The sequence below is a fragment of the Odontesthes bonariensis genome, chromosome 4 (assembly GCF_027942865.1).
Source record: "Odontesthes bonariensis isolate fOdoBon6 chromosome 4, fOdoBon6.hap1, whole genome shotgun sequence".
Lineage (NCBI taxonomy): Eukaryota > Metazoa > Chordata > Actinopteri > Atheriniformes > Atherinopsidae > Odontesthes > Odontesthes bonariensis.
The window spans coordinates 42,860-64,829 of record NC_134509.1 but is presented as its reverse complement, the minus strand read 5'-3'; the positions used below and the strand labels follow the sequence as shown (position 1 = coordinate 64,829).

At 50.2% G+C, this 21,970-nt stretch overlaps 1 protein-coding gene across 2 annotated transcripts in view; it reads right to left on the bottom strand.

Annotated features, from left to right (window-relative positions):
• The window catches only part of LOC142378157 (equilibrative nucleoside transporter 1-like), a 44,887-nt gene extending 23,150 nt beyond the window's left edge, over positions 1 to 21,737 (bottom strand). For both annotated transcript variants that reach the window (XR_012769592.1, XM_075462385.1), the window contains exons 1-4: positions 21,609 to 21,737; positions 17,552 to 17,762; positions 16,983 to 17,064; positions 15,246 to 15,418 (exon numbers count right to left, since the gene is read on the bottom strand). Coding sequence is in view for 1 of the 2 variants with exons in the window: in XM_075462385.1 (XP_075318500.1) it covers positions 15,246 to 15,418; positions 16,983 to 17,064; positions 17,552 to 17,577 (281 nt within the window). In the remaining variant the exon portion in view is untranslated. The remainder of the gene's footprint in view (positions 1 to 15,245; positions 15,419 to 16,982; positions 17,065 to 17,551; positions 17,763 to 21,608) is intronic.
• Between the last annotated feature and the right edge of the window lie 233 nt (positions 21,738 to 21,970).

Here is a 21,970-nt window from a genome sequence, read left to right as displayed (position 1 = left end):
CCCAAACCCTTTAAGCTGAGGGTTCCTACCCTAACCCTTTAAGCTGAGGGTTCCTACCCTAACCCTTTAAGCTGAGGGTTCCTACCCAAACCCTTTAAGCTGAGGGTTCCTACCCTAACCCTTTAAGCTGAGGGTTCCTACCCAAACCCTTTAAGCTGAGGGTTCCTACCCTAACCCTTTAAGCTGAGGGTTCCTACCCAAACCCTTTAAGCTGAGGGTTCCTACCCAAACCCTTTAAGCTGAGGGTTCCTACCCTAACCCTATGAGCTGAGGGTTCCTACCCAAACCCTTTAAGCTGAGGGTTCCTACCCAAACCCTTTAAGATGAGGGTTCCTACCCTAACCCTTTAAGATGAGGGTTCCCACCCAAACCCTTTAAGATGAGGGTTCCTACCCTAACCCTTTAAGCTGAGGGTTCCTACCCAAACCCTTTAAGCTGAGGGTTCCTACCCTAACCCTTTAAGCTGAGGGTTCCTACCCAAACCCTTTAAGCTGAGGGTTCCTACCCTAACCCTTTAAGCTGAGGGTTCCTACCCTAACCCTTTAAGCTGAGGGTTCCCACCCTAACCCTTTAAACTGAGGGTTCCCACCCTAACCCTTTAAGCTGAGGGTTCCCACCCTAACCCTATGAGCTGAGGGTTCCCACCCTAACCCTTTAAGCTGAGGGTTCCCACCCTGACCCTTTAAGCTGAGGGTTCCCACCCAAACCCTTTAAACTGGGGGTTCCCACCCTAACCCTATGAGCTGAGGGTTCCCACCCAAACCCTTTAAACTGAGGGTTCCCACCCTAACCCTTTAAACTGAGGGTTCCCACCCTAACCCTTTAAACTGAGGGTTCCCACCCTAACCCTTTAAGCTGAGGGTTCCCACCCTAACCCTATGAGCTGAGGGTTCCCACCCTAACCCTTTAAGCTGAGGGTTCCCACCCTGACCCTTTAAGCTGAGGGTTCCCACCCAAACCCTTTAAACTGGGGGTTCCCACCCTAACCCTATGAGCTGAGGGTTCCCACCCAAACCCTTTAAGCTGAGGGTTCCCACCCAAACCCTTTAAACTGGGGGTTCCCACCCTAACCCTTTAAGCTGAGGGTTCCCACCCAAACCCTTTAAACTGAGGGTTCCCACCCAAACCCTTTAAGCTGAGGGTTCCCACCATAACCCTATAAGCTGAGGGTTCCCACCCAAACCCTTTAAGCTGAGGGTTCCCACCCAAAACCTTTAAGCTGAGGGTTCCCACCCTAACCCTTTAAGCTGAGGGTTTCCACCCAAACCCTTTAAGCTGAGGGTTCCCACCATAACCCTATAAGCTGAGGGTTCCCACCCAAACCCTTTAAGCTGAGGGTTTCCACCCAAACCCTTTAAGCTGAGGGTTCCCACCCTAACCCTTTAAGCTGAGGGTTCCCACCCAAACCCTTTAAGCTGAGGGTTCCCACCCAAACCCTTTAAACTGAGGGCTCCCACCCAAACCCTTTAAGCTGAGGGTTCCCAGCCTAACCCTTTAAGCCAAGGGTTCCCACCCAAACCCTTTAAGCTGAGGGTTCCCACCCTAACCCTTTAAGCTGAGGGTTCCCACCCAAACCCTTTAGGCTGAGGGTTCCCACCATAACCCTTTAAGCTGAGGGTTTCCACCCTAACCCTTTAAGCTGAGGGTTCCCACCCTAACCCTTTAAGCTGAGGGTTCCCACCCTAACCCTTTAAGCTGAGGGTTCCCACCCTAACCCTTTAAGCTGAGGGTTCCCACCCTAACCCTTTAAGCTGAGGGTTTCCACCCTAACCCTTTAAGCTGAGGGTTCCCACCCAAACCCTTTAAGCTGAGGGTTCCCACCCTAACCCTTTAAACTGGGGGTTCCCACCATAACCCTATGAGCTGAGGGTTCCCACCCTAACCCTTTAAGCTGAGGGTTCCCACCCTAACCCTATGAGCTGAGGGTTCCCACCATAACCCTATGAGCTGAGGGTTCCCACCATAACCCTTTAAGCTGAGGGTTCCCACCCAAACCCTTTAAACTGAGGGTTCCCACCCAAACCCTTTAAGCTGAGGGTTCCCACCCTAACCCTTTAGGCTGAGGGTTGCCACCATAACCCTTTAAGCTGAGGGTTTCCACCCAAACCCTTTAAGCTGAGGGTTCCCACCCTAACCCTTTAGGCTGAGGGTTCCCACCCAAACCCTTTAAGCTGAGGGTTCCCACCCTAACCCTTTAAGCTGAGGGTTCCCACCCTAACCCTTTAAGCTGAGGGTTCCCACCCTAACCCTTTAAACTGGGGGTTCCCACCATAACCCTATGAGCTGAGGGTTCCCACCCTAACCCTTTAAGCTGAGGGTTCCCACCCTAACCCTATGAGCTGAGGGTTCCCACCATAACCCTATGAGCTGAGGGTTCCCACCCAAACCCTTTAGGCTGAGGGTTCCCACCCTAACCCTTTAAGCTGAGGGTTCCCACCCAAACCCTTTAAGCTGAGGGTTCCCAGCCTAACCCTTTAAGCCAAGGGTTCCCACCCTAACCCTATGAGCTGAGGCTTCCCACCCTAACCCTTTAAGCTGAGGGTTCCCACCCTAACCCTTTAAGCTGAGGGTTCCCACCCAAACCCTTTAAGCTGAGGGTTCCCACCCTAACCCTTTAAACTGGGGGTTCCCACCATAACCCTATGAGCTGAGGGTTCCCACCCAAACCCTTTAAGCTGAGGGTTCCCACCCTAACCCTATGAGCTGAGGGTTCCCACCATAACCCTATGAGCTGAGGGTTCCCACCCTAACCCTTTAAGCTGAGGGTTCCTACCCTAACCCTTTAAGCTGAGGGTTCCCACCCAAACCCTTTAAGCTGAGGGTTCCCACCCAAACCCTTTAAACTGAGGGTTCCCACCCAAACCCTTTAGGCTGAGGGTTCCCACCATAACCCTATGAGCTGAGGGTTCCCACCCAAACCCTTTAGGCTGAGGGTTGCCACCATAACCCTTTAAGCTGAGGGTTCCCACCCTAACCCTTTAAGCTGAGGGTTTCCACCCAAACCCTTTAAGCTGAGGGTTCCCACCCAAACCCTTTAAGCTGAGGGTTCCCACCCTAACCCTTTAAACTGAGGGCTCCCACCCAAACCCTTTAAGCTGAGGGTTCCAGCCTAACCCTTTAAGCCAAGGGTTCCCACCCTAACCCTATGAGCTGAGGGTTCCCACCCTAACCCTTTAAGCTGAGGGTTCCCACCCAAACCCTTTAACCTGAGGGTTCCCACCCTAACCCTTTAAGCCAAGGGTTCCCACCCTAACCCTTTAAGCTGAGGGTTCCCACCCTAACCCTTTAAGCTGAGGGTTCTCACCCTAACCCTTTAAGCTGAGGGTTCCTACCCAAACCCTTTAAGCTGAGGGTTCCTACCCAAACCCTTTAAGATGAGGGTTCCTACCCTAACCCTTTAAGATGAGGGTTCCCACCCAAACCCTTTAAGATGAGGGTTCCTACCCTAACCCTTTAAGCTGAGGGTTCCTACCCAAACCCTTTAAGCTGAGGGTTCCTACCCTAACCCTTTAAGCTGAGGGTTCCTACCCAAACCCTTTAAGCTGAGGGTTCCTACCCTAACCCTTTAAGCTGAGGGTTCCTACCCTAACCCTTTAAGCTGAGGGTTCCCACCCTAACCCTTTAAACTGAGGGTTCCCACCCTAACCCTTTAAGCTGAGGGTTCCCACCCTAACCCTATGAGCTGAGGGTTCCCACCCTAACCCTTTAAGCTGAGGGTTCCCACCCTGACCCTTTAAGCTGAGGGTTCCCACCCAAACCCTTTAAACTGGGGGTTCCCACCCTAACCCTATGAGCTGAGGGTTCCCACCCTAACCCTTTAAGCTGAGGGTTCCCACCCAAACCCTTTAAACTGGGGGTTCCCACCCTAACCCTTTAAGCTGAGGGTTCCCACCCAAACCCTTTAAGCTGAGGGTTCCCACCATAACCCTATAAGCTGAGGGTTCCCACCCAAACCCTTTAAGCTGAGGGTTCCCACCCAAAACCTTTAAGCTGAGGGTTCCCACCCTAACCCTTTAAGCTGAGGGTTTCCACCCAAACCCTTTAAGCTGAGGGTTCCCACCATAACCCTATAAGCTGAGGGTTCCCACCCAAACCCTTTAAGCTGAGGGTTCCCACCCTAACCCTATAAGCTGAGGGTTCCCACCCAAACCCTTTAAGCTGAGGGTTTCCACCCAAACCCTTTAAGCTGAGGGTTCCCACCCTAACCCTTTAAGCTGAGGGTTCCCACCCAAACCCTTTAAGCTGAGGGTTCCCACCCAAACCCTTTAAACTGAGGGCTCCCACCCAAACCCTTTAAGCTGAGGGTTCCCAGCCTAACCCTTTAAGCCAAGGGTTCCCACCCAAACCCTTTAAGCTGAGGGTTCCCACCCTAACCCTTTAAGCTGAGGGTTCCCACCCAAACCCTTTAGGCTGAGGGTTCCCACCATAACCCTTTAAGCTGAGGGTTTCCACCCTAACCCTTTAAGCTGAGGGTTCCCACCCTAACCCTTTAAGCTGAGGGTTCCCACCCTAACCCTTTAAGCTGAGGGTTCCCACCCTAACCCTTTAAGCTGAGGGTTCCCACCCTAACCCTTTAAGCTGAGGGTTTCCACCCTAACCCTTTAAGCTGAGGGTTCCCACCCAAACCCTTTAAGCTGAGGGTTCCCACCCTAACCCTTTAAACTGGGGGTTCCCACCATAACCCTATGAGCTGAGGGTTCCCACCCTAACCCTTTAAGCTGAGGGTTCCCACCCTAACCCTATGAGCTGAGGGTTCCCACCATAACCCTATGAGCTGAGGGTTCCCACCATAACCCTTTAAGCTGAGGGTTCCCACCCAAACCCTTTAAACTGAGGGTTCCCACCCAAACCCTTTAAGCTGAGGGTTCCCACCCTAACCCTTTAGGCTGAGGGTTGCCACCATAACCCTTTAAGCTGAGGGTTCCCACCCAAACCCTTTAAGCTGAGGGTTTCCACCCAAACCCTTTAAGCTGAGGGTTCCCACCCTAACCCTTTAGGCTGAGGGTTCCCACCATAACCCTATGAGCTGAGGGTTCCCACCCAAACCCTTTAGGCTGAGGGTTGCCACCATAACCCTTTAAGCTGAGGGTTCCCACCCAAACCCTTTAAACTGAGGGTTCCCACCCTAACCCTTTAGGCTGAGGGTTGCCACCATAACCCTTTAAGCTGAGGGTTCCCACCCAAACCCTTTAAGCTGAGGGTTCCCACCCTAACCCTTTAAGCTGAGGGTTCCCACCCAAACCCTTTAAACTGAGGGCTCCCACCCAAACCCTTTAAGCTGAGGGTTCCCAGCCTAACCCTTTAAGCCAAGGGTTCCCACCCTAACCCTATGAGCTGAGGCTTCCCAGCCTAACCCTTTAAGCTGAGGGTTCCCACCCTAACCCTTTAAGCTGAGGGTTCCCACCCAAACCCTTTAGGCTGAGGGTTCCCACCATAACCCTTTAAGCTGAGGGTTCCCACCCTAACCCTTTAAGCTGAGGGTTCCCACCCTAACCCTTTAAGCTGAGGGTTCCCACCCAAACCCTTTAAGCTGAGGGTTCCCACCCTAACCCTTTAAACTGGGGGTTCCCACCATAACCCTATGAGCTGAGGGTTCCCACCCTAACCCTTTAAGCTGAGGGTTCCCACCCTAACCCTATGAGCTGAGGGTTCCCACCATAACCCTATGAGCTGAGGGTTCCCACCCAAACCCTTTAGGCTGAGGGTTCCCACCCTAACCCTTTAAGCTGAGGGTTCCCACCCAAACCCTTTAAGCTGAGGGTTCCCAGCCTAACCCTTTAAGCCAAGGGTTCCCACCCTAACCCTATGAGCTGAGGCTTCCCACCCTAACCCTTTAAGCTGAGGGTTCCCACCCTAACCCTTTAAGCTGAGGGTTCCCACCCAAACCCTTTAAGCTGAGGGTTCCCACCCTAACCCTTTAAACTGGGGGTTCCCACCATAACCCTATGAGCTGAGGGTTCCCACCCAAACCCTTTAGGCTGAGGGTTGCCACCATAACCCTTTAAGCTGAGGGTTCCCACCCTAACCCTTTAAGCTGAGGGTTTCCACCCAAACCCTTTAAGCTGAGGGTTCCCACCCAAACCCTTTAAGCTGAGGGTTCCCACCCTAACCCTTTAAACTGAGGGCTCCCACCCAAACCCTTTAAGCTGAGGGTTCCAGCCTAACCCTTTAAGCCAAGGGTTCCCACCCTAACCCTATGAGCTGAGGGTTCCCACCCTAACCCTTTAAGCTGAGGGTTCCCACCCAAACCCTTTAACCTGAGGGTTCCCACCCTAACCCTTTAAGCCAAGGGTTCCCACCCTAACCCTTTAAGCTGAGGGTTCCCACCCTAACCCTTTAAGCTGAGGGTTCTCACCCTAACCCTTTAAGCTGAGGGTTCCTACCCAAACCCTTTAAGCTGAGGGTTCCTACCCAAACCCTTTAAGATGAGGGTTCCTACCCTAACCCTTTAAGATGAGGGTTCCCACCCAAACCCTTTAAGATGAGGGTTCCTACCCTAACCCTTTAAGCTGAGGGTTCCTACCCAAACCCTTTAAGCTGAGGGTTCCTACCCTAACCCTTTAAGCTGAGGGTTCCTACCCAAACCCTTTAAGCTGAGGGTTCCTACCCTAACCCTTTAAGCTGAGGGTTCCTACCCTAACCCTTTAAGCTGAGGGTTCCCACCCTAACCCTTTAAACTGAGGGTTCCCACCCTAACCCTTTAAGCTGAGGGTTCCCACCCTAACCCTATGAGCTGAGGGTTCCCACCCTAACCCTTTAAGCTGAGGGTTCCCACCCTAACCCTATGAGCTGAGGGTTCCCACCCAAACCCTTTAAACTGGGGGTTCCCACCCTAACCCTATGAGCTGAGGGTTCCCACCCTAACCCTTTAAGCTGAGGGTTCCCACCCTAACCCTATGAGCTGAGGGTTCCCACCCAAACCCTTTAAACTGGGGGTTCCCACCCTAAACCCTTTAAGCTGAGGGTTCCCACCCAAACCCTTTAAACTGGGGGTTCCCACCCTAACCCTATGAGCTGAGGGTTCCCACCCTAACCCTTTAAGCTGAGGGTTCCCACCCAAACCCTTTAAACTGGGGGTTCCCACCCTAACCCTTTAAGCTGAGGGTTCCCACCCAAACCCTTTAAACTGAGGGTTCCCACCCAAACCCTTTAAGCTGAGGGTTCCCACCATAACCCTATAAGCTGAGGGTTCCCACCCAAACCCTTTAAGCTGAGGGTTCCCACCCTAACCCTTTAAGCTGAGGGTTCCCACCCTAACCCTTTAAGCTGAGGGTTCTCACCCTAACCCTTTAAGCTGAGGGTTCCTACCCAAACCCTTTAAGCTGAGGGTTCCTACCCAAACCCTTTAAGATGAGGGTTCCTACCCTAACCCTTTAAGATGAGGGTTCCCACCCAAACCCTTTAAGATGAGGGTTCCTACCCTAACCCTTTAAGCTGAGGGTTCCTACCCAAACCCTTTAAGCTGAGGGTTCCTACCCTAACCCTTTAAGCTGAGGGTTCCTACCCAAACCCTTTAAGCTGAGGGTTCCTACCCTAACCCTTTAAGCTGAGGGTTCCTACCCTAACCCTTTAAGCTGAGGGTTCCCACCCTAACCCTTTAAACTGAGGGTTCCCACCCTAACCCTTTAAGCTGAGGGTTCCCACCCTAACCCTATGAGCTGAGGGTTCCCACCCTAACCCTTTAAGCTGAGGGTTCCCACCCTAACCCTATGAGCTGAGGGTTCCCACCCAAACCCTTTAAACTGGGGGTTCCCACCCTAACCCTATGAGCTGAGGGTTCCCACCCTAACCCTTTAAGCTGAGGGTTCCCACCCTAACCCTATGAGCTGAGGGTTCCCACCCAAACCCTTTAAACTGGGGGTTCCCACCCTAAACCCTTTAAGCTGAGGGTTCCCACCCAAACCCTTTAAACTGGGGGTTCCCACCCTAACCCTATGAGCTGAGGGTTCCCACCCTAACCCTTTAAGCTGAGGGTTCCCACCCAAACCCTTTAAACTGGGGGTTCCCACCCTAACCCTTTAAGCTGAGGGTTCCCACCCAAACCCTTTAAACTGAGGGTTCCCACCCAAACCCTTTAAGCTGAGGGTTCCCACCATAACCCTATAAGCTGAGGGTTCCCACCCAAACCCTTTAAGCTGAGGGTTCCCACCCAAAACCTTTAAGCTGAGGGTTCCCACCCTAACCCTTTAAGCTGAGGGTTTCCACCCAAACCCTTTAAGCTGAGGGTTCCCACCATAACCCTATAAGCTGAGGGTTCCCACCCAAACCCTTTAAGCTGAGGGTTTCCACCCAAACCCTTTAAGCTGAGGGTTCCCACCCTAACCCTTTAAGCTGAGGGTTCCCACCCAAACCCTTTAAGCTGAGGGCTCCCACCCAAACCCTTTAAGCTGAGGGTTCCCAGCCTAACCCTTTAAGCCAAGGGTTCCCACCCAAACCCTTTAAGCTGAGGGTTCCCACCCTAACCCTTTAAGCTGAGGGTTCCCACCCAAACCCTTTAGGCTGAGGGTTCCCACCATAACCCTTTAAGCTGAGGGTTTCCACCCTAACCCTTTAAGCTGAGGGTTCCCACCCTAACCCTTTAAGCTGAGGGTTCCCACCCTAACCCTTTAAGCTGAGGGTTCCCACCCTAACCCTTTAAGCTGAGGGTTCCCACCCTAACCCTTTAAGCTGAGGGTTTCCACCCTAACCCTTTAAGCTGAGGGTTCCCACCCAAACCCTTTAAGCTGAGGGTTCCCACCCTAACCCTTTAAACTGGGGGTTCCCACCATAACCCTATGAGCTGAGGGTTCCCACCCTAACCCTTTAAGCTGAGGGTTCCCACCCTAACCCTATGAGCTGAGGGTTCCCACCATAACCCTATGAGCTGAGGGTTCCCACCATAACCCTTTAAGCTGAGGGTTCCCACCCAAACCCTTTAAACTGAGGGTTCCCACCCAAACCCTTTAAGCTGAGGGTTCCCACCCTAACCCTTTAGGCTGAGGGTTGCCACCATAACCCTTTAAGCTGAGGGTTCCCACCCAAACCCTTTAAGCTGAGGGTTTCCACCCAAACCCTTTAAGCTGAGGGTTCCCACCCTAACCCTTTAGGCTGAGGGTTCCCACCATAACCCTATGAGCTGAGGGTTCCCACCCAAACCCTTTAGGCTGAGGGTTGCCACCATAACCCTTTAAGCTGAGGGTTCCCACCCAAACCCTTTAAACTGAGGGTTCCCACCCTAACCCTTTAGGCTGAGGGTTGCCACCATAACCCTTTAAGCTGAGGGTTCCCACCCAAACCCTTTAAGCTGAGGGTTCCCACCCTAACCCTTTAAGCTGAGGGTTCCCACCCAAACCCTTTAAACTGAGGGCTCCCACCCAAACCCTTTAAGCTGAGGGTTCCCAGCCTAACCCTTTAAGCCAAGGGTTCCCACCCTAACCCTATGAGCTGAGGCTTCCCAGCCTAACCCTTTAAGCTGAGGGTTCCCACCCTAACCCTTTAAGCTGAGGGTTCCCACCCAAACCCTTTAGGCTGAGGGTTCCCACCATAACCCTTTAAGCTGAGGGTTCCCACCCTAACCCTTTAAGCTGAGGGTTCCCACCCTAACCCTTTAAGCTGAGGGTTCCCACCCAAACCCTTTAAGCTGAGGGTTCCCACCCTAACCCTTTAAACTGGGGGTTCCCACCATAACCCTATGAGCTGAGGGTTCCCACCCTAACCCTTTAAGCTGAGGGTTCCCACCCTAACCCTATGAGCTGAGGGTTCCCACCATAACCCTATGAGCTGAGGGTTCCCACCCAAACCCTTTAGGCTGAGGGTTCCCACCCTAACCCTTTAAGCTGAGGGTTCCCACCCAAACCCTTTAAGCTGAGGGTTCCCAGCCTAACCCTTTAAGCCAAGGGTTCCCACCCTAACCCTATGAGCTGAGGCTTCCCACCCTAACCCTTTAAGCTGAGGGTTCCCACCCTAACCCTTTAAGCTGAGGGTTCCCACCCAAACCCTTTAAGCTGAGGGTTCCCACCCAAACCCTTTAAGCTGAGGGTTCCCACCCAAACCCTTTAAGCTGAGGGTTCCCACCCTAACCCTATGAGCTGAGGGTTCCCACCCAAACCCTTTAAGCTGAGGGTTCCCACCCTAACCCTATGAGCTGAGGGTTCCCACCATAACCCTATGAGCTGAGGGTTCCCACCCTAACCCTTTAAGCTGAGGGTTCCTACCCTAACCCTTTAAGCTGAGGGTTCCCACCCAAACCCTTTAAGCTGAGGGTTCCCACCCAAACCCTTTAAACTGAGGGTTCCCACCCAAACCCTTTAGGCTGAGGGTTCCCACCATAACCCTATGAGCTGAGGGTTCCCACCCAAACCCTTTAGGCTGAGGGTTGCCACCATAACCCTTTAAGCTGAGGGTTCCCACCCTAACCCTTTAAGCTGAGGGTTTCCACCCAAACCCTTTAAGCTGAGGGTTCCCACCCAAACCCTTTAAGCTGAGGGTTCCCACCCTAACCCTTTAAACTGAGGGCTCCCACCCAAACCCTTTAAGCTGAGGGTTCCAGCCTAACCCTTTAAGCCAAGGGTTCCCACCCTAACCCTATGAGCTGAGGGTTCCCACCCTAACCCTTTAAGCTGAGGGTTCCCACCCAAACCCTTTAACCTGAGGGTTCCCAACCTAACCCTATGAGCTGAGGGTTCCCACCCAAACCCTTTAACCTGAGGGTTCCCACCCTAACCCTATGAGCTGAGGGTTCCCACCCTAACCCTTTAAGCTGAGGGTTCCCACCCAAACCCTTTAACCTGAGGGTTCCCACCCTAACCCTTTAAGCCAAGGGTTCCCACCCTAACCCTATGAGCTGAGGGTTCCCACCCTAACCCTTTAAGCTGAGGGTTCCCACCCAAACCCTTTAACCTGAGGGTTCCCACCCTAACCCTTTAAGTTGAGGGTTCCCACCCTAACCCTTTAAGTTGAGGGTTCCCACCCTAACCCTTTAAGCTGAGGGTTCCTACCCTAACCCTTTAAGCTGAGGGTTCCCACCCTAACCCTTTAACCTGAGGGTACCCACCCAAACCCTTTAAGCTGAGGGTTCCCACCCTAACCCTATGAGCTGAGGGTTCCCACCCTAACCCTTTAGGCTGAGGGTTCCCACCCTAACCCCTTTAAGCTGAGGGTTCCCACCCTAACCCTTTAAGCTGAGGGTTCCCACCCTAACCCTATGAGCTGAGGGTTCCCACCCTAACCCTTTAGGCTGAGGGTTCCCACCCTAACCCCTTTAAGCTGAGGGTTCCCACCCTAACCCCTTTAAGCTGAGGGTTCCCACCCTAACCCTATGAGCTGAGGGTTCCCACCCTAACTCTATGAGGTGAGGGATGGAACAAAGATAGAGCAGTAAACTCAAACCCTTCCGGTTCAGCTCCCTCTTCACCCGAACGGACCGGAGCAGCGCCCCCATTACTGCTGACGGAGCCCCGATCAACATCACTAATAAGATCCAGAGATACTTAAACTCCTCCACCTGAAGCAGAGACTCATCCCAGACCTGGAGGGAGCACTCCACCTTTTTCTGGTTGAGGACCATAGCCTCGGATTTGGCAGAGCTGACTTTCATCCCGGCTTCTTTACACTCAGCTGAACCGCTGCAGAGCAGCTGAAGGTCATGGCTTGAAGAAGCCAACAGAACCACATCATCTGCAAAAAGGATAGATGTAAGGTTTCCAAACCAGATGCCCTCCTCTCTGACTATACTTCCAGATCCTGTCCATGAAGGGGCAGCCTGGTGGAGTCCAACAGGCACCACAAACAAGCTCAGCTTATTACAAAGAATGTGGACACAGCTCTTTGGGTAAACAGGAACTGAAGAGCCTGTAAAAGAGACTCTGGGACCCCCCATAGAATTCCTGGGGGACCCCCAGGATAGAGCCAGCCTTCCTGATGATCATGTTGATCTTTTTGGCGTCTGCTGCCCTCAGCCTGCTGCCCCAGCACACCAAACCAAAGAAGATGGCCCTTACCCTAACCCTGGCTATCACCAACTGGTAGAACACCTTGAGCAGGATGTTACACAGACCGGAGCCTCCTCAGGAAATAGGCTCTGACCTGATCTGCTCCGCTGTTCATCCTGAATCTGAGGTTCAACCATCAGCTGGAGACTTTTCCTCCAACACCCTGCAGCAAACCTTCCTGGGGATGTGTGACACCCCTGTAAGGGGGTCCTTAAAATGGGAACCACCCCTCCACAGGCGTTGTCCCAGACCTCTATGCAACATTGAAGACAACCTCACCATGTCCAGAGCGCTCAGCACCTGGCACATTACCGATGGGAGGCTTTTTAACTTCTTCAGATACAGCTGCCAAGGTGGTGCACGACTCTTACCCCATCAGCTTCCCCCAACCTGGGATGGACGCGGCTTTCCCTTTCTGAGGTGTCTACATCCTTAAGGCAAACCATCTTCATGGCCTGGCCGAATTCCTCCCACGCCTGAGTTTTGACTTCAACAATCACCAATGCAGCAGCCACTTTAGCCTTTTGGTACCTGTCAGCTGCTCCAGGTGAGCCCTGGGACAACCAAGCCCGAAAGACAACCAAGCCCGAAAGGCCTCCTTCTTAAGCTTGACAGGTTCCCTCATAGCTGACATCCACCAGAAGGTCCTCCAGTTATCACCACAACAAGCACAGACAACATTCAGACCACAGCTCCTGGAAGCCGCGTCCACAATGGGCTTCCTGAACTTGGTCCATTCAGATTCCCCAACCTGTGAGAAAAATTCTCCCAGAGGCGTGAATTGAAGACCTTGCAGACAGGGGCTTCCACCAGATGTTCCAAGATGTTCCAAGCTGGCCTAGGGTCAGCCACCAGGTGCTCACTGTCAACCCTTCCCCTAGGCCTGGGTCCAGGGGGGTTCCCTGGTTTCCCTTTCCCAGGCGAGGTGACTAGAGCCTTGCACTGGTGCCGCTCCATCAAGGTCTTTGAATTGCACTTAGTCTGACACCCCTCAGACCAATTTGGTTTGGGAGACCCTACCAGGGGCTAATGCCCCAAAGACTTGGCCCTCGGGACCCACTGCCCTCCATGTTTTGGATGTTTCCCTCCTCCAGCACACCTGATTCAAATGATCAACTCGTCATCCAGCTCTGCAGTGGCCTGATCAGGAGCCATTCATTTACTGCTCAAACCCCTCCACCACATTAAAGGGGCAATTCCACGAAGGGTCTTTTTCTAAATGCATGAAATAAATAAATAAGTTAATAAATTAAACTTGATTACAAATGTTTAAAGGATGAGTTCTGGAACCTGTTTAAAGACCTGTGAGTTGCTACAGAACAGTGTGGCCCACATGAAGAACACCACAATAATAACAAGATCTTCTCAAAGATTAGAATTAAAAGTGCTCTATAAATAAAGCTTGATTTGCTTTGATTTAGAGGACTGTTTATCTCATGAGGGAAATATATCATAAACTCTGCTGAGTCTCCTGAGGAGTTTGTTTTTATTAGGCTGTTATTGTTGTTTTGCAGGATTCACCGTGTTGATGCCCCCTGACCCATCTCCTGTGCTCTCATTGGCTGTAGCTTCTAACTCACCAACCAATGACCCATCTCCTATGCTCTCATTGGCTGTAGCTTCTAACTCACCAACCAATGACCCATCTCCTGTGCTCTCATTGGCTGTAGCCCCTAACTCACCAACCAATGACCCATCGACTACTTCAAAATATCTGTCAGTCTATATTTTTGGTTGGAGGCTGGGACTCGCCTAGGAACCTCATAAATCTCTGTTTACACACAGAAATATATGACTGCTCATCAGACTAAGATTGACCCCAGACTTTGGTAATCAGTTTTAAACCTCCAACAAACGTGTCTGTGAAATTACTAAAAAACAGGCACAAATCTTGGAGTGCACTTTGCTGAAGTCAGTAATGCCCCTTTTCCACCGAACATTTTCGTAACGGTACGGCTCTACACGGTACGACTCTACTCTGATTCGGAGCTTTTCCATCGCAGGTTGAAGGTGGGACCCGTTACGATTTTTAGTACCGGCTAGTACCTGCTTCAGAGGTGGGTCTAGTCGGGCCAAGCCAATACTGAAACGTCACGTGATCAGTGCTGTCCACTGATTGGTCAGGTGAAATTACGTCATACACGCGACGAAGCTCGGGGAGTTTTAAATAATCACCCGCCATGTATGAAAACACACCTGCGAGAGCAACAGAGAATAAACAGAACTACGAATATGGAAGACCAGAGAAGAAAAGCCAACCCATGGACAGTGAGCGAGGTGCAGACCTTTCTGTGTGTGGTGGCCGAGGACCGCATACAGAAGGAACTGGACGGAGCGACACGAAATGAGAAGGTGTTCCAGGAGATAGCCAAGCTGATGGCTAACCCATGGCTATCACCGGAATTCTCAGCAGTGCCGAGACCAGCTGAAGAGTGATTACTGGCAGGTAAAGGACCACAACAGCCGGAGTGGGTCAAACCGAAAGACATGGAAGTGGTTCGACCAAATGGACGGCATTTACGGGCACCGCCCGGCGAACGGCGTGGATTCGGCGACGTCTTTGTTGGAGGCGATGGGAAATGGTAAGTGTTGTTCTTATCCCCTCGGTGCAACGCTTATATCTTAACAAATGCATGTTTTATATCATAACAAATACATGTTCAGTCTTTAACTTGTGTAAAAAGTTACACAGGTGTCTCATGTAAGTTGTTCTGAGTGAGCTAGCAAACAACGCTGTTTTGGAAGGCTAGCACAGTGTCTCACCTATGCGGTTACGTGTATGCGTTTCGTATGTTCACTTTTTTTTTTTTTTTCCTCAAGACTCGGTTTGTGCAACCGATGAGTGTTCGGTTGCTGAGGTCAGCGAAGATCCTCCAATCCCGCAGGCTTCAGAACCGACACTGGCATTGCAATCTGCAGCTGAGGCAACAGCTGCTATCTGCATTTCACCGGCACCAACACAGACGCCTGTATCTGAGACAACTCCTGCGGTTTACTTTTGTACTGTCTTTTTTAATAAAGAGCTTGGTTTAACTAAACAATATGAATTGCCAACTGCATTACACATTACACTCAGTATGTCTCAAACTTCTGGAGCTAAATGTTAAAGGTCACCATGATGACATGAAAGATTTCTGGAACAAACACCAAAGGCTCATCTCAGCTGTCTGATTGACTCTCTGGTGTGAGGGACAAGGATGAGTCACATTTGGAAAAAAGGATAAAGGTCATGACCTGGAGGGGTTCGGAGACCCCCTGCTGTGACGGAGCACTTACAGCGTGTGCAGGAAGGAGTTCAGGCAGGTGCACAGCAGCAGCGGCAGCATGGCACACAGCGTCATCACGTTGTTGAATTTGGCCTCCAGGACACTGCGCCGGTCACCGGCCTCCTCCGTCTGATTGGCTGATGAATGAGCTGCTGAAGAGTCCTTCAGACGGCTGGTAAAGTACTGCAGAAACAAAGGGAAACACCTGCTGAACCAATGAACCAAACCCAGTGAAACCAACACAGTTTGGGTGGAAATGTTCCTGCAGTGGCCCCAATACAGACCCTAACCCTGCCTCTCAGCCAATGGCAGCTGGGAAAGGTTCCACCCCCCACCCCTGAACTGGAATAACACATAAATACCAGGGCCGGGCAACGATTAAAATGTTTAATCTAATTAATCATATGATTTCCCTGATTAATCACGATTAATCTCATTTGTACGCAGAATCCAAAAATGAATCCAAAAGGAGTGTATAGCTTTTAGCATTTAGCTTTATTGTAAATGTGCTGCCATATGAATGAAAGTGCCATAACATTTGTTGTGCAAACACACTTTTAACATCAGCATCTTTCTGTAGTTTTTATGTAGAAGCCTCGCTCCACTGTCTGTTTCCTTGAATGACTTGCTGCTATCAGTTGTGTGTTTTGCCTTTAAGTGATATTTTAGACTGGAACTACTACGCTGAGAAGACAATTCAACTTGGCAGAGTTTACAGATGACTTTGGTTCTGTCGACTCCGGCGTCTGGAAGAACTTTAAAATGAAAATGGCCGAGTAAAGGCTCTAGCATGGTTGCTGCGTCTGCTCGCGCGAGCGGTGTTGATGACGTCACGAGTTCGTGCCCGCCATAGGACCCTATATAGTGGCGCAAGTCGTTGCGCCAGTAGTTGCAATTTTCTCCGTCACAGAGGTGGCGCTGCTACGTGAAGGTTACCTCTACTCTACAACCACGAAAGTGGAGAAGAAAACAATGCCGCTGTCAAGAGCAAGAATACTGTAATTAATGATACTGCTGCAGTTTTCGGATCATTTTAATATTTTAATTCAGTTAAAAGAGGTGAAGGTTTGAAGCCCCCGGCATCAACAGAGTCTCTGCCCTCTTCTTTGCCTTCACGTATCTGTTCCGTAGCTTCTTCCACACATTCTTACAGAACTCTCCCTCTTTCCCCAAAGTTCTGCCCATCTCTGTGCACCAGTTTGGGGAGTTTACGTGCTCCCTGTGCTGTTTCACTGCAGTTCCGTACAGCTGCCTGTACAAACGCACCTCCTCACTGAGCCGGTCTCACATCGGTCCATCCGGTTCGTTGTGCTCGGCGCCGCCAAGTTCCAAAAATCGACTGGTGCACGACAACGCGCTGCGCCGTCTTTTCAAGGGAAGCGCCAGACCTGAAACGTCATTTTGACGTCACGGTGCGACACCGCCGTGACAGACGCGGCAACCATGCTACCGCCTTAAAAGTTCCGTACCCTTCTCCATGCTTGGTGGATCCGCCGATTACTTTCTTTTCCTGTTCCACAGCAGACAGCAACAGACTTTTACAAAATAAAAGCCTGTGAGCAACAGACTTTTACAAAATAAAAGCCTGTGACCAGCAGACTTTTACTAACTTTTGCTAACTGTAGCTCACTGTAGCTAACTGTAGCTGCTGTAGCTAACTGTAGCTAACTGTGCACACTGTGTTAAAGCAGAGGCTGGTTCTGTGAATGAGACGGTGTGTGGACAGAAACAGGAAGTGATGTCACACCGTGGTCGCAGTCATGAAGAAGTTCCATGGCAGCAGCGTTCCTAGGCCGAGCATGAAGAAAATCAGCCACACAGCAAAGTATCTGCAGGAGAACATTAAAAAGGAGAACATTAAAAAAGGAGGTGATTTTATCCCATCAGTGTCAGTGGAGCGGGTCAGAGGGTGAGTCAGCTCTGGGGGGGGGGGCATGTTCTCTGTTTATAGCTCTGGGGGGGCAGGGCTTCAGCATCAGTTTATCTCTCAGCTGCAGGCGGTTTCTTATCTTCCTGCAGCCAAACCCTCTAACCCAGAGATATAAACTCTAACCCTAACCCAACATGAATCCTTCGGTTAAAACAACTTCTGGTTTAACCCTGAAAAACATTCAGCAGCTCCAGAAATGACTCTAATGGAGCTTCTGTGTTCAAATACCAGACGATCAATCAATCGATCAATAACAGTTAACCCTGAGCACCAATGTTACACATTAAAACTTCCCTGGACTTTCAGGATATAGTTCCCAGTGTTGGTTTTATGCTGATGAGTTAATAACGAAGCTCCATCACATGTTGTTAAATATTTCTACTCACTTGTCTTTGGGGGAACTGACGGCCATCTTCCTCCCAGGAATCAGTCAGCTGGAGGATCTGCTGGAGGATCTGCTGGTCTGGAGGATCTGCTGGTCTGGAGGATCTGCTGGTCTGGAGGATCTGCTGTTCTGGAGGATCTGCTGGTCTGGAGGATCTGCTGGTCTGGAGGAGGAGTTGTTTGAACCGAGGGTTTAAAGCTGCTGGTGTGAGTCTGAAAAATAGATATGGAGCGTTGAGTGTTTCTGAGAATGTGAATCCTGATCATAATAATAATAATAATAAAAATAATAATAATAACATCAACTAAATGAATCAAACAGGAAACATAAAGAGGCATTCAGGGGCCTGAACACTGTAACAACATCAAAAGTCTGTTTCCTAACTTAGCTGCTAAGATTTAAAACCTATAAATGTGATTTTAATGTGGAACAATTATTTTAAATAGTTTAATTCCTTAAAGCTGTGACATCACTAACCTGAGCAGAAATTGACCGTCAGAATAAATAAATACGGTTTATACACCAACACTGACTGTATGAGTGCTGTGAGACATTCAGGGACTGTCTGACATCCAACAACTGATGGCTGCAACCAAACTGGTAGATACTGCTTGTCCCTGAACACATCATTTTACTGAGATATTCGGAGAAGTAAAAACTGTGGTGCGTTCAGGTGTCCAGTCCCACAGTTTGGAATCAGTAACGAATGGAACCTGTTTGTCATCACACTGATGATCAAACAATCAATAAAAATTTCAATAATGGAAAAATCTCTGCAAAACTGAAAACTAAGGCAACTTCGTCAGGCCAAGGAGGAGGCCTACAGCAGTGGGGACAGAGTCCTGTACAACCTGTGTTGGCCTGAAGGACATTACAGACCCCCTGCTGGACCCCCTGCTGGACCCCCTGCTGGACCCCCTGCAGTTTGCCTACCGAGCAAACAGGTCAGCGGATGATGCCGTCAACATGGGACTGCACTACATCCTGCAACACCTCGACCCTGCAGGAACGTACGCCAGATCCTGTATGTGGACCAGCTCGGCGTTCAACACCATCGTCCCAGCCATCCTCCGCACCAAACTCACCCAGCTCATTGTGCCCTCCTCCACCTGTCAGTGGATTACAAACTTCCTGACTGACAGGAAGCAGCAGGTGAGGCTGGGGAGCATCACATCCAGCACCCGGACCATCAGCACTGGAGCCCCCCAGGGGTGTGTACTCTCCCCACTGCTCTTCTCCCTTTACACCAACGACTGCACCTCAAGAGACCCGTTTGTTAAACTCCTGAAGTTTGCAGATGACACAACAGTCATCGGCCTCATCCGGGACGGTGATGAGTCTGCCTACAGATGGGAGGTTGAACGTAGGGATGGGAATCGAAAACCGGTTCTTGTTGAGAACCGGTTCCCAGTGTTTTAATTCCTTGGAATCGTTTGGCGATTTTGAAAACGATTCCCTTATCGATTCCAGTGGGCGCGAATGACGTCACCACGCAACGTTGTGTGGCGAGTCCAGCGCAGCCAGCAGCCAACAGTAAACATGGCGCCCAAGCGGTACAAACGCTCGAAAGTTTGTTTACACATCCCTAAAAAAGACCACAATAGGGCAACTTGCAAAGTGAATATTTCACCAAAGGGAGGAAATACTACCAACATGCAATAACTATGAATGAATGTCGCGTTTTCGATTTGCTCCGGACTAACGTTGGTGAATCTGAACCCAGCAACGTTAGCAACGTTAGCATGTCCTCGGCTAACACTGCAGGTAACTAACTAACAAACACTGCCTATCATGTTAGCACCATTTGCCTGATTGTAAAAGCTGCTGTTAGTAACGGTTAAGGTTAAATGAATGCCTTCTCAGGCATTACATTTAGATGAAATCATGAGAGACAGAGCCTGACTGGCTCAGAGCCAGAGGCTGGTGGTACTACCCCCAGTTCACCTCTACCTCCAGCTTCTCCTTTCACCAGAGCAGGAAGAGTTAAATTACCCAGGCCAGGATAGACCAATGTGGACCTCACCGTTGTTGGGTTTGTGAGGTCATGACTCGTGTTACTTCTAAACTAAACAAAGTTGATGCTAATCGACCGGTTTGTTGTCCTTTTTCTCCAAATGAGAATCGATAAGGGAACCGACAAAGAACCGAATCGTTAAGCAGAATCGAAAATGGAATTGGAATCGTAAAAATCTTATCAATTCCCATCCCTAGTTGAACGGCTGGTCTGCTGGTGTGGTCAGAACAATCTGGAGCTGAACACGCTAAAAACAGTGGAGATGACAGTGGACTTTAGGAGAAGCCCCCCCACTCTGCCACCCATCACCATCACTAACAAAGCAGTGTCTGCTGTGGAAACCTTCAGGTTTCTGGGCCCCACAATCTCTCAGGCCCTGAAGTGGGAGACCAACACAGTCACCACCATCAGAAAGGCCCAGCAGAGGTAGGGAACAACTCAGGAAGCTCCACCTACCAAAGGAGCTGCTGATCCAGTTTTACATCGTTCAGTCTGTTCTCTGTTCATCCATCACCGTTTGGTTCGGATCAACCACCAAACAGGAAAAGAACAGACTGCAACGGACACTAAGGTCTGCAGAGAAGATTATTGGTGTCAGCCTGTCCTCCATCCAGGATCTGTACCTGTCCAGAGTCAGGAAACGGGCAGGTTACATCTCTGCAGACCCATCACACCTGGACACAAACTGTTTAAACTCCTCCCTTCTACAGAACTCTGTACGCCAAAACAACACACAGGAACAGCTTCTTCCCTCACGCTGTCTCTGTGTTAAAGCTGCAGTCTGCAACTCTTTTTCAAGCATAATGCCTGGAACTGTCTGGGGATTCTGAAAGTAGTACATTAAATACCCCAATACAAAAAAAAAAAGAGTTCTCTAGGTCCCCTATATGTCCCGCTAGGTCCCTCCAAAGCCAGCAGGTTTGTTTACAAAATTGCAGACCGGACCGGTAAAAGGTAACCAATCAGGTTATGAGCTGGGCTCTGCTGCCTGTCAATCACCGATTGTGCACGCGCGATACAAGGTAGGCTCGTCCCCACGCTTATTTATCTGGACTATTGAACTTCATTACGGGCTAGTCTACTTACTGTGTCTTCCATGATCGCAAATGACAGGTGAGTTGATGAATGAGGAGTCGTGTACGCGCATCTGGCGTGCACGTCTACGTGCACGAGTTCTCATGTGTTTTGATGGGGCGGGACAGGAAGTTGAATAACTTTTTATTTTTTCGGTTAAAAAAAATCAGCATTTCTTGCATTTTGCGACAACGGAGGTCACCGTTTTCAACTTCAAGCGTTCTGATAGATCATGTAAACTCTTAATGCCAAAAATTAGGACTTTACGTATGACAACAACAAATCCTGCAGACTGCAGCTTTAAACAGCTAAAACCAGACTTCAGTATATCTGTTCATCTCCTGAATAATCCATCCTACCATACTGTGAACTCTGAATTTATATTTATATTTTACTATCCATCCTTGCACCATGCACCAATTTGCACTTTATACTTTAGCTTAAATGAAGTATTTTTCTATTCTATTCTTCTATTGTTCCATGTCTATTTTTTGTCTATTTTTTGTCTATTTTTTGTACTTGTTGCATTAAAGAGAGTGAGGTGTAACCGGAGTAAAATACCTCGTGTGTGTCCACATACCTGGCAATAAAAAGCGATTCTGATTCTGAATAAACTAACATTAAAGATTATAAAAGCTGAACAGGAGGGGCAGCAGCAGGTTTTACCCTCAGCAGGTTTTACCTTCAGCAGGTTTTACCCTCAGCAGGTTTTACCCTCAGCAGGTTTTACCTTCAGCAGGTTTTACCCTCAGCAGGTTTTACCTTCAGCAGGTTTTACCCTCAGCAGGTTTTACCTTCAGCAGGTTTTACCTTCAGCAGGTTTTACCCTCAGCAGGTTTTACCTTCAGCAGGTTTTACCCTCAGCAGGTTTTACCTTCAGCAGGTTTTACCTTCAGCAGGTTTTACCCTCAGCAGGTTTTACCCTCAGCAGGTTTTACCCTCAGCAGGTTTTACCCTCAGCAGGTTTTACCTTCAGCCTTCAGCCTTCACCCTCGGCAGCAGCAGCGTGGGGATGTCTCCAGATATTCGGATCAAACCTCGTCTCAGTTCGTCTTATCTCGGGAGAAAGTTTGTTGATTTTTCGGAGTAAATTTCCTGCGACTTCGCTGCAGCTCGTTGTGAAATCTCTCTTCCTCTGAGTCAGGTTCCTTCCTCAGAAAATCTTTCTCGTCATTTCTGCAGCCTCGGCAGAATCGGTTCTTCTGTAGGGGTGGCCTTTGACCTTTGACCTGTGATATCAGCCGGCTCGGTGGACTTTGATTCTGTGCAAATAACTGTGATAACAGAACGTGACTGTGTGATGCAGAATAACTCTGCACGTTATCCATGTTC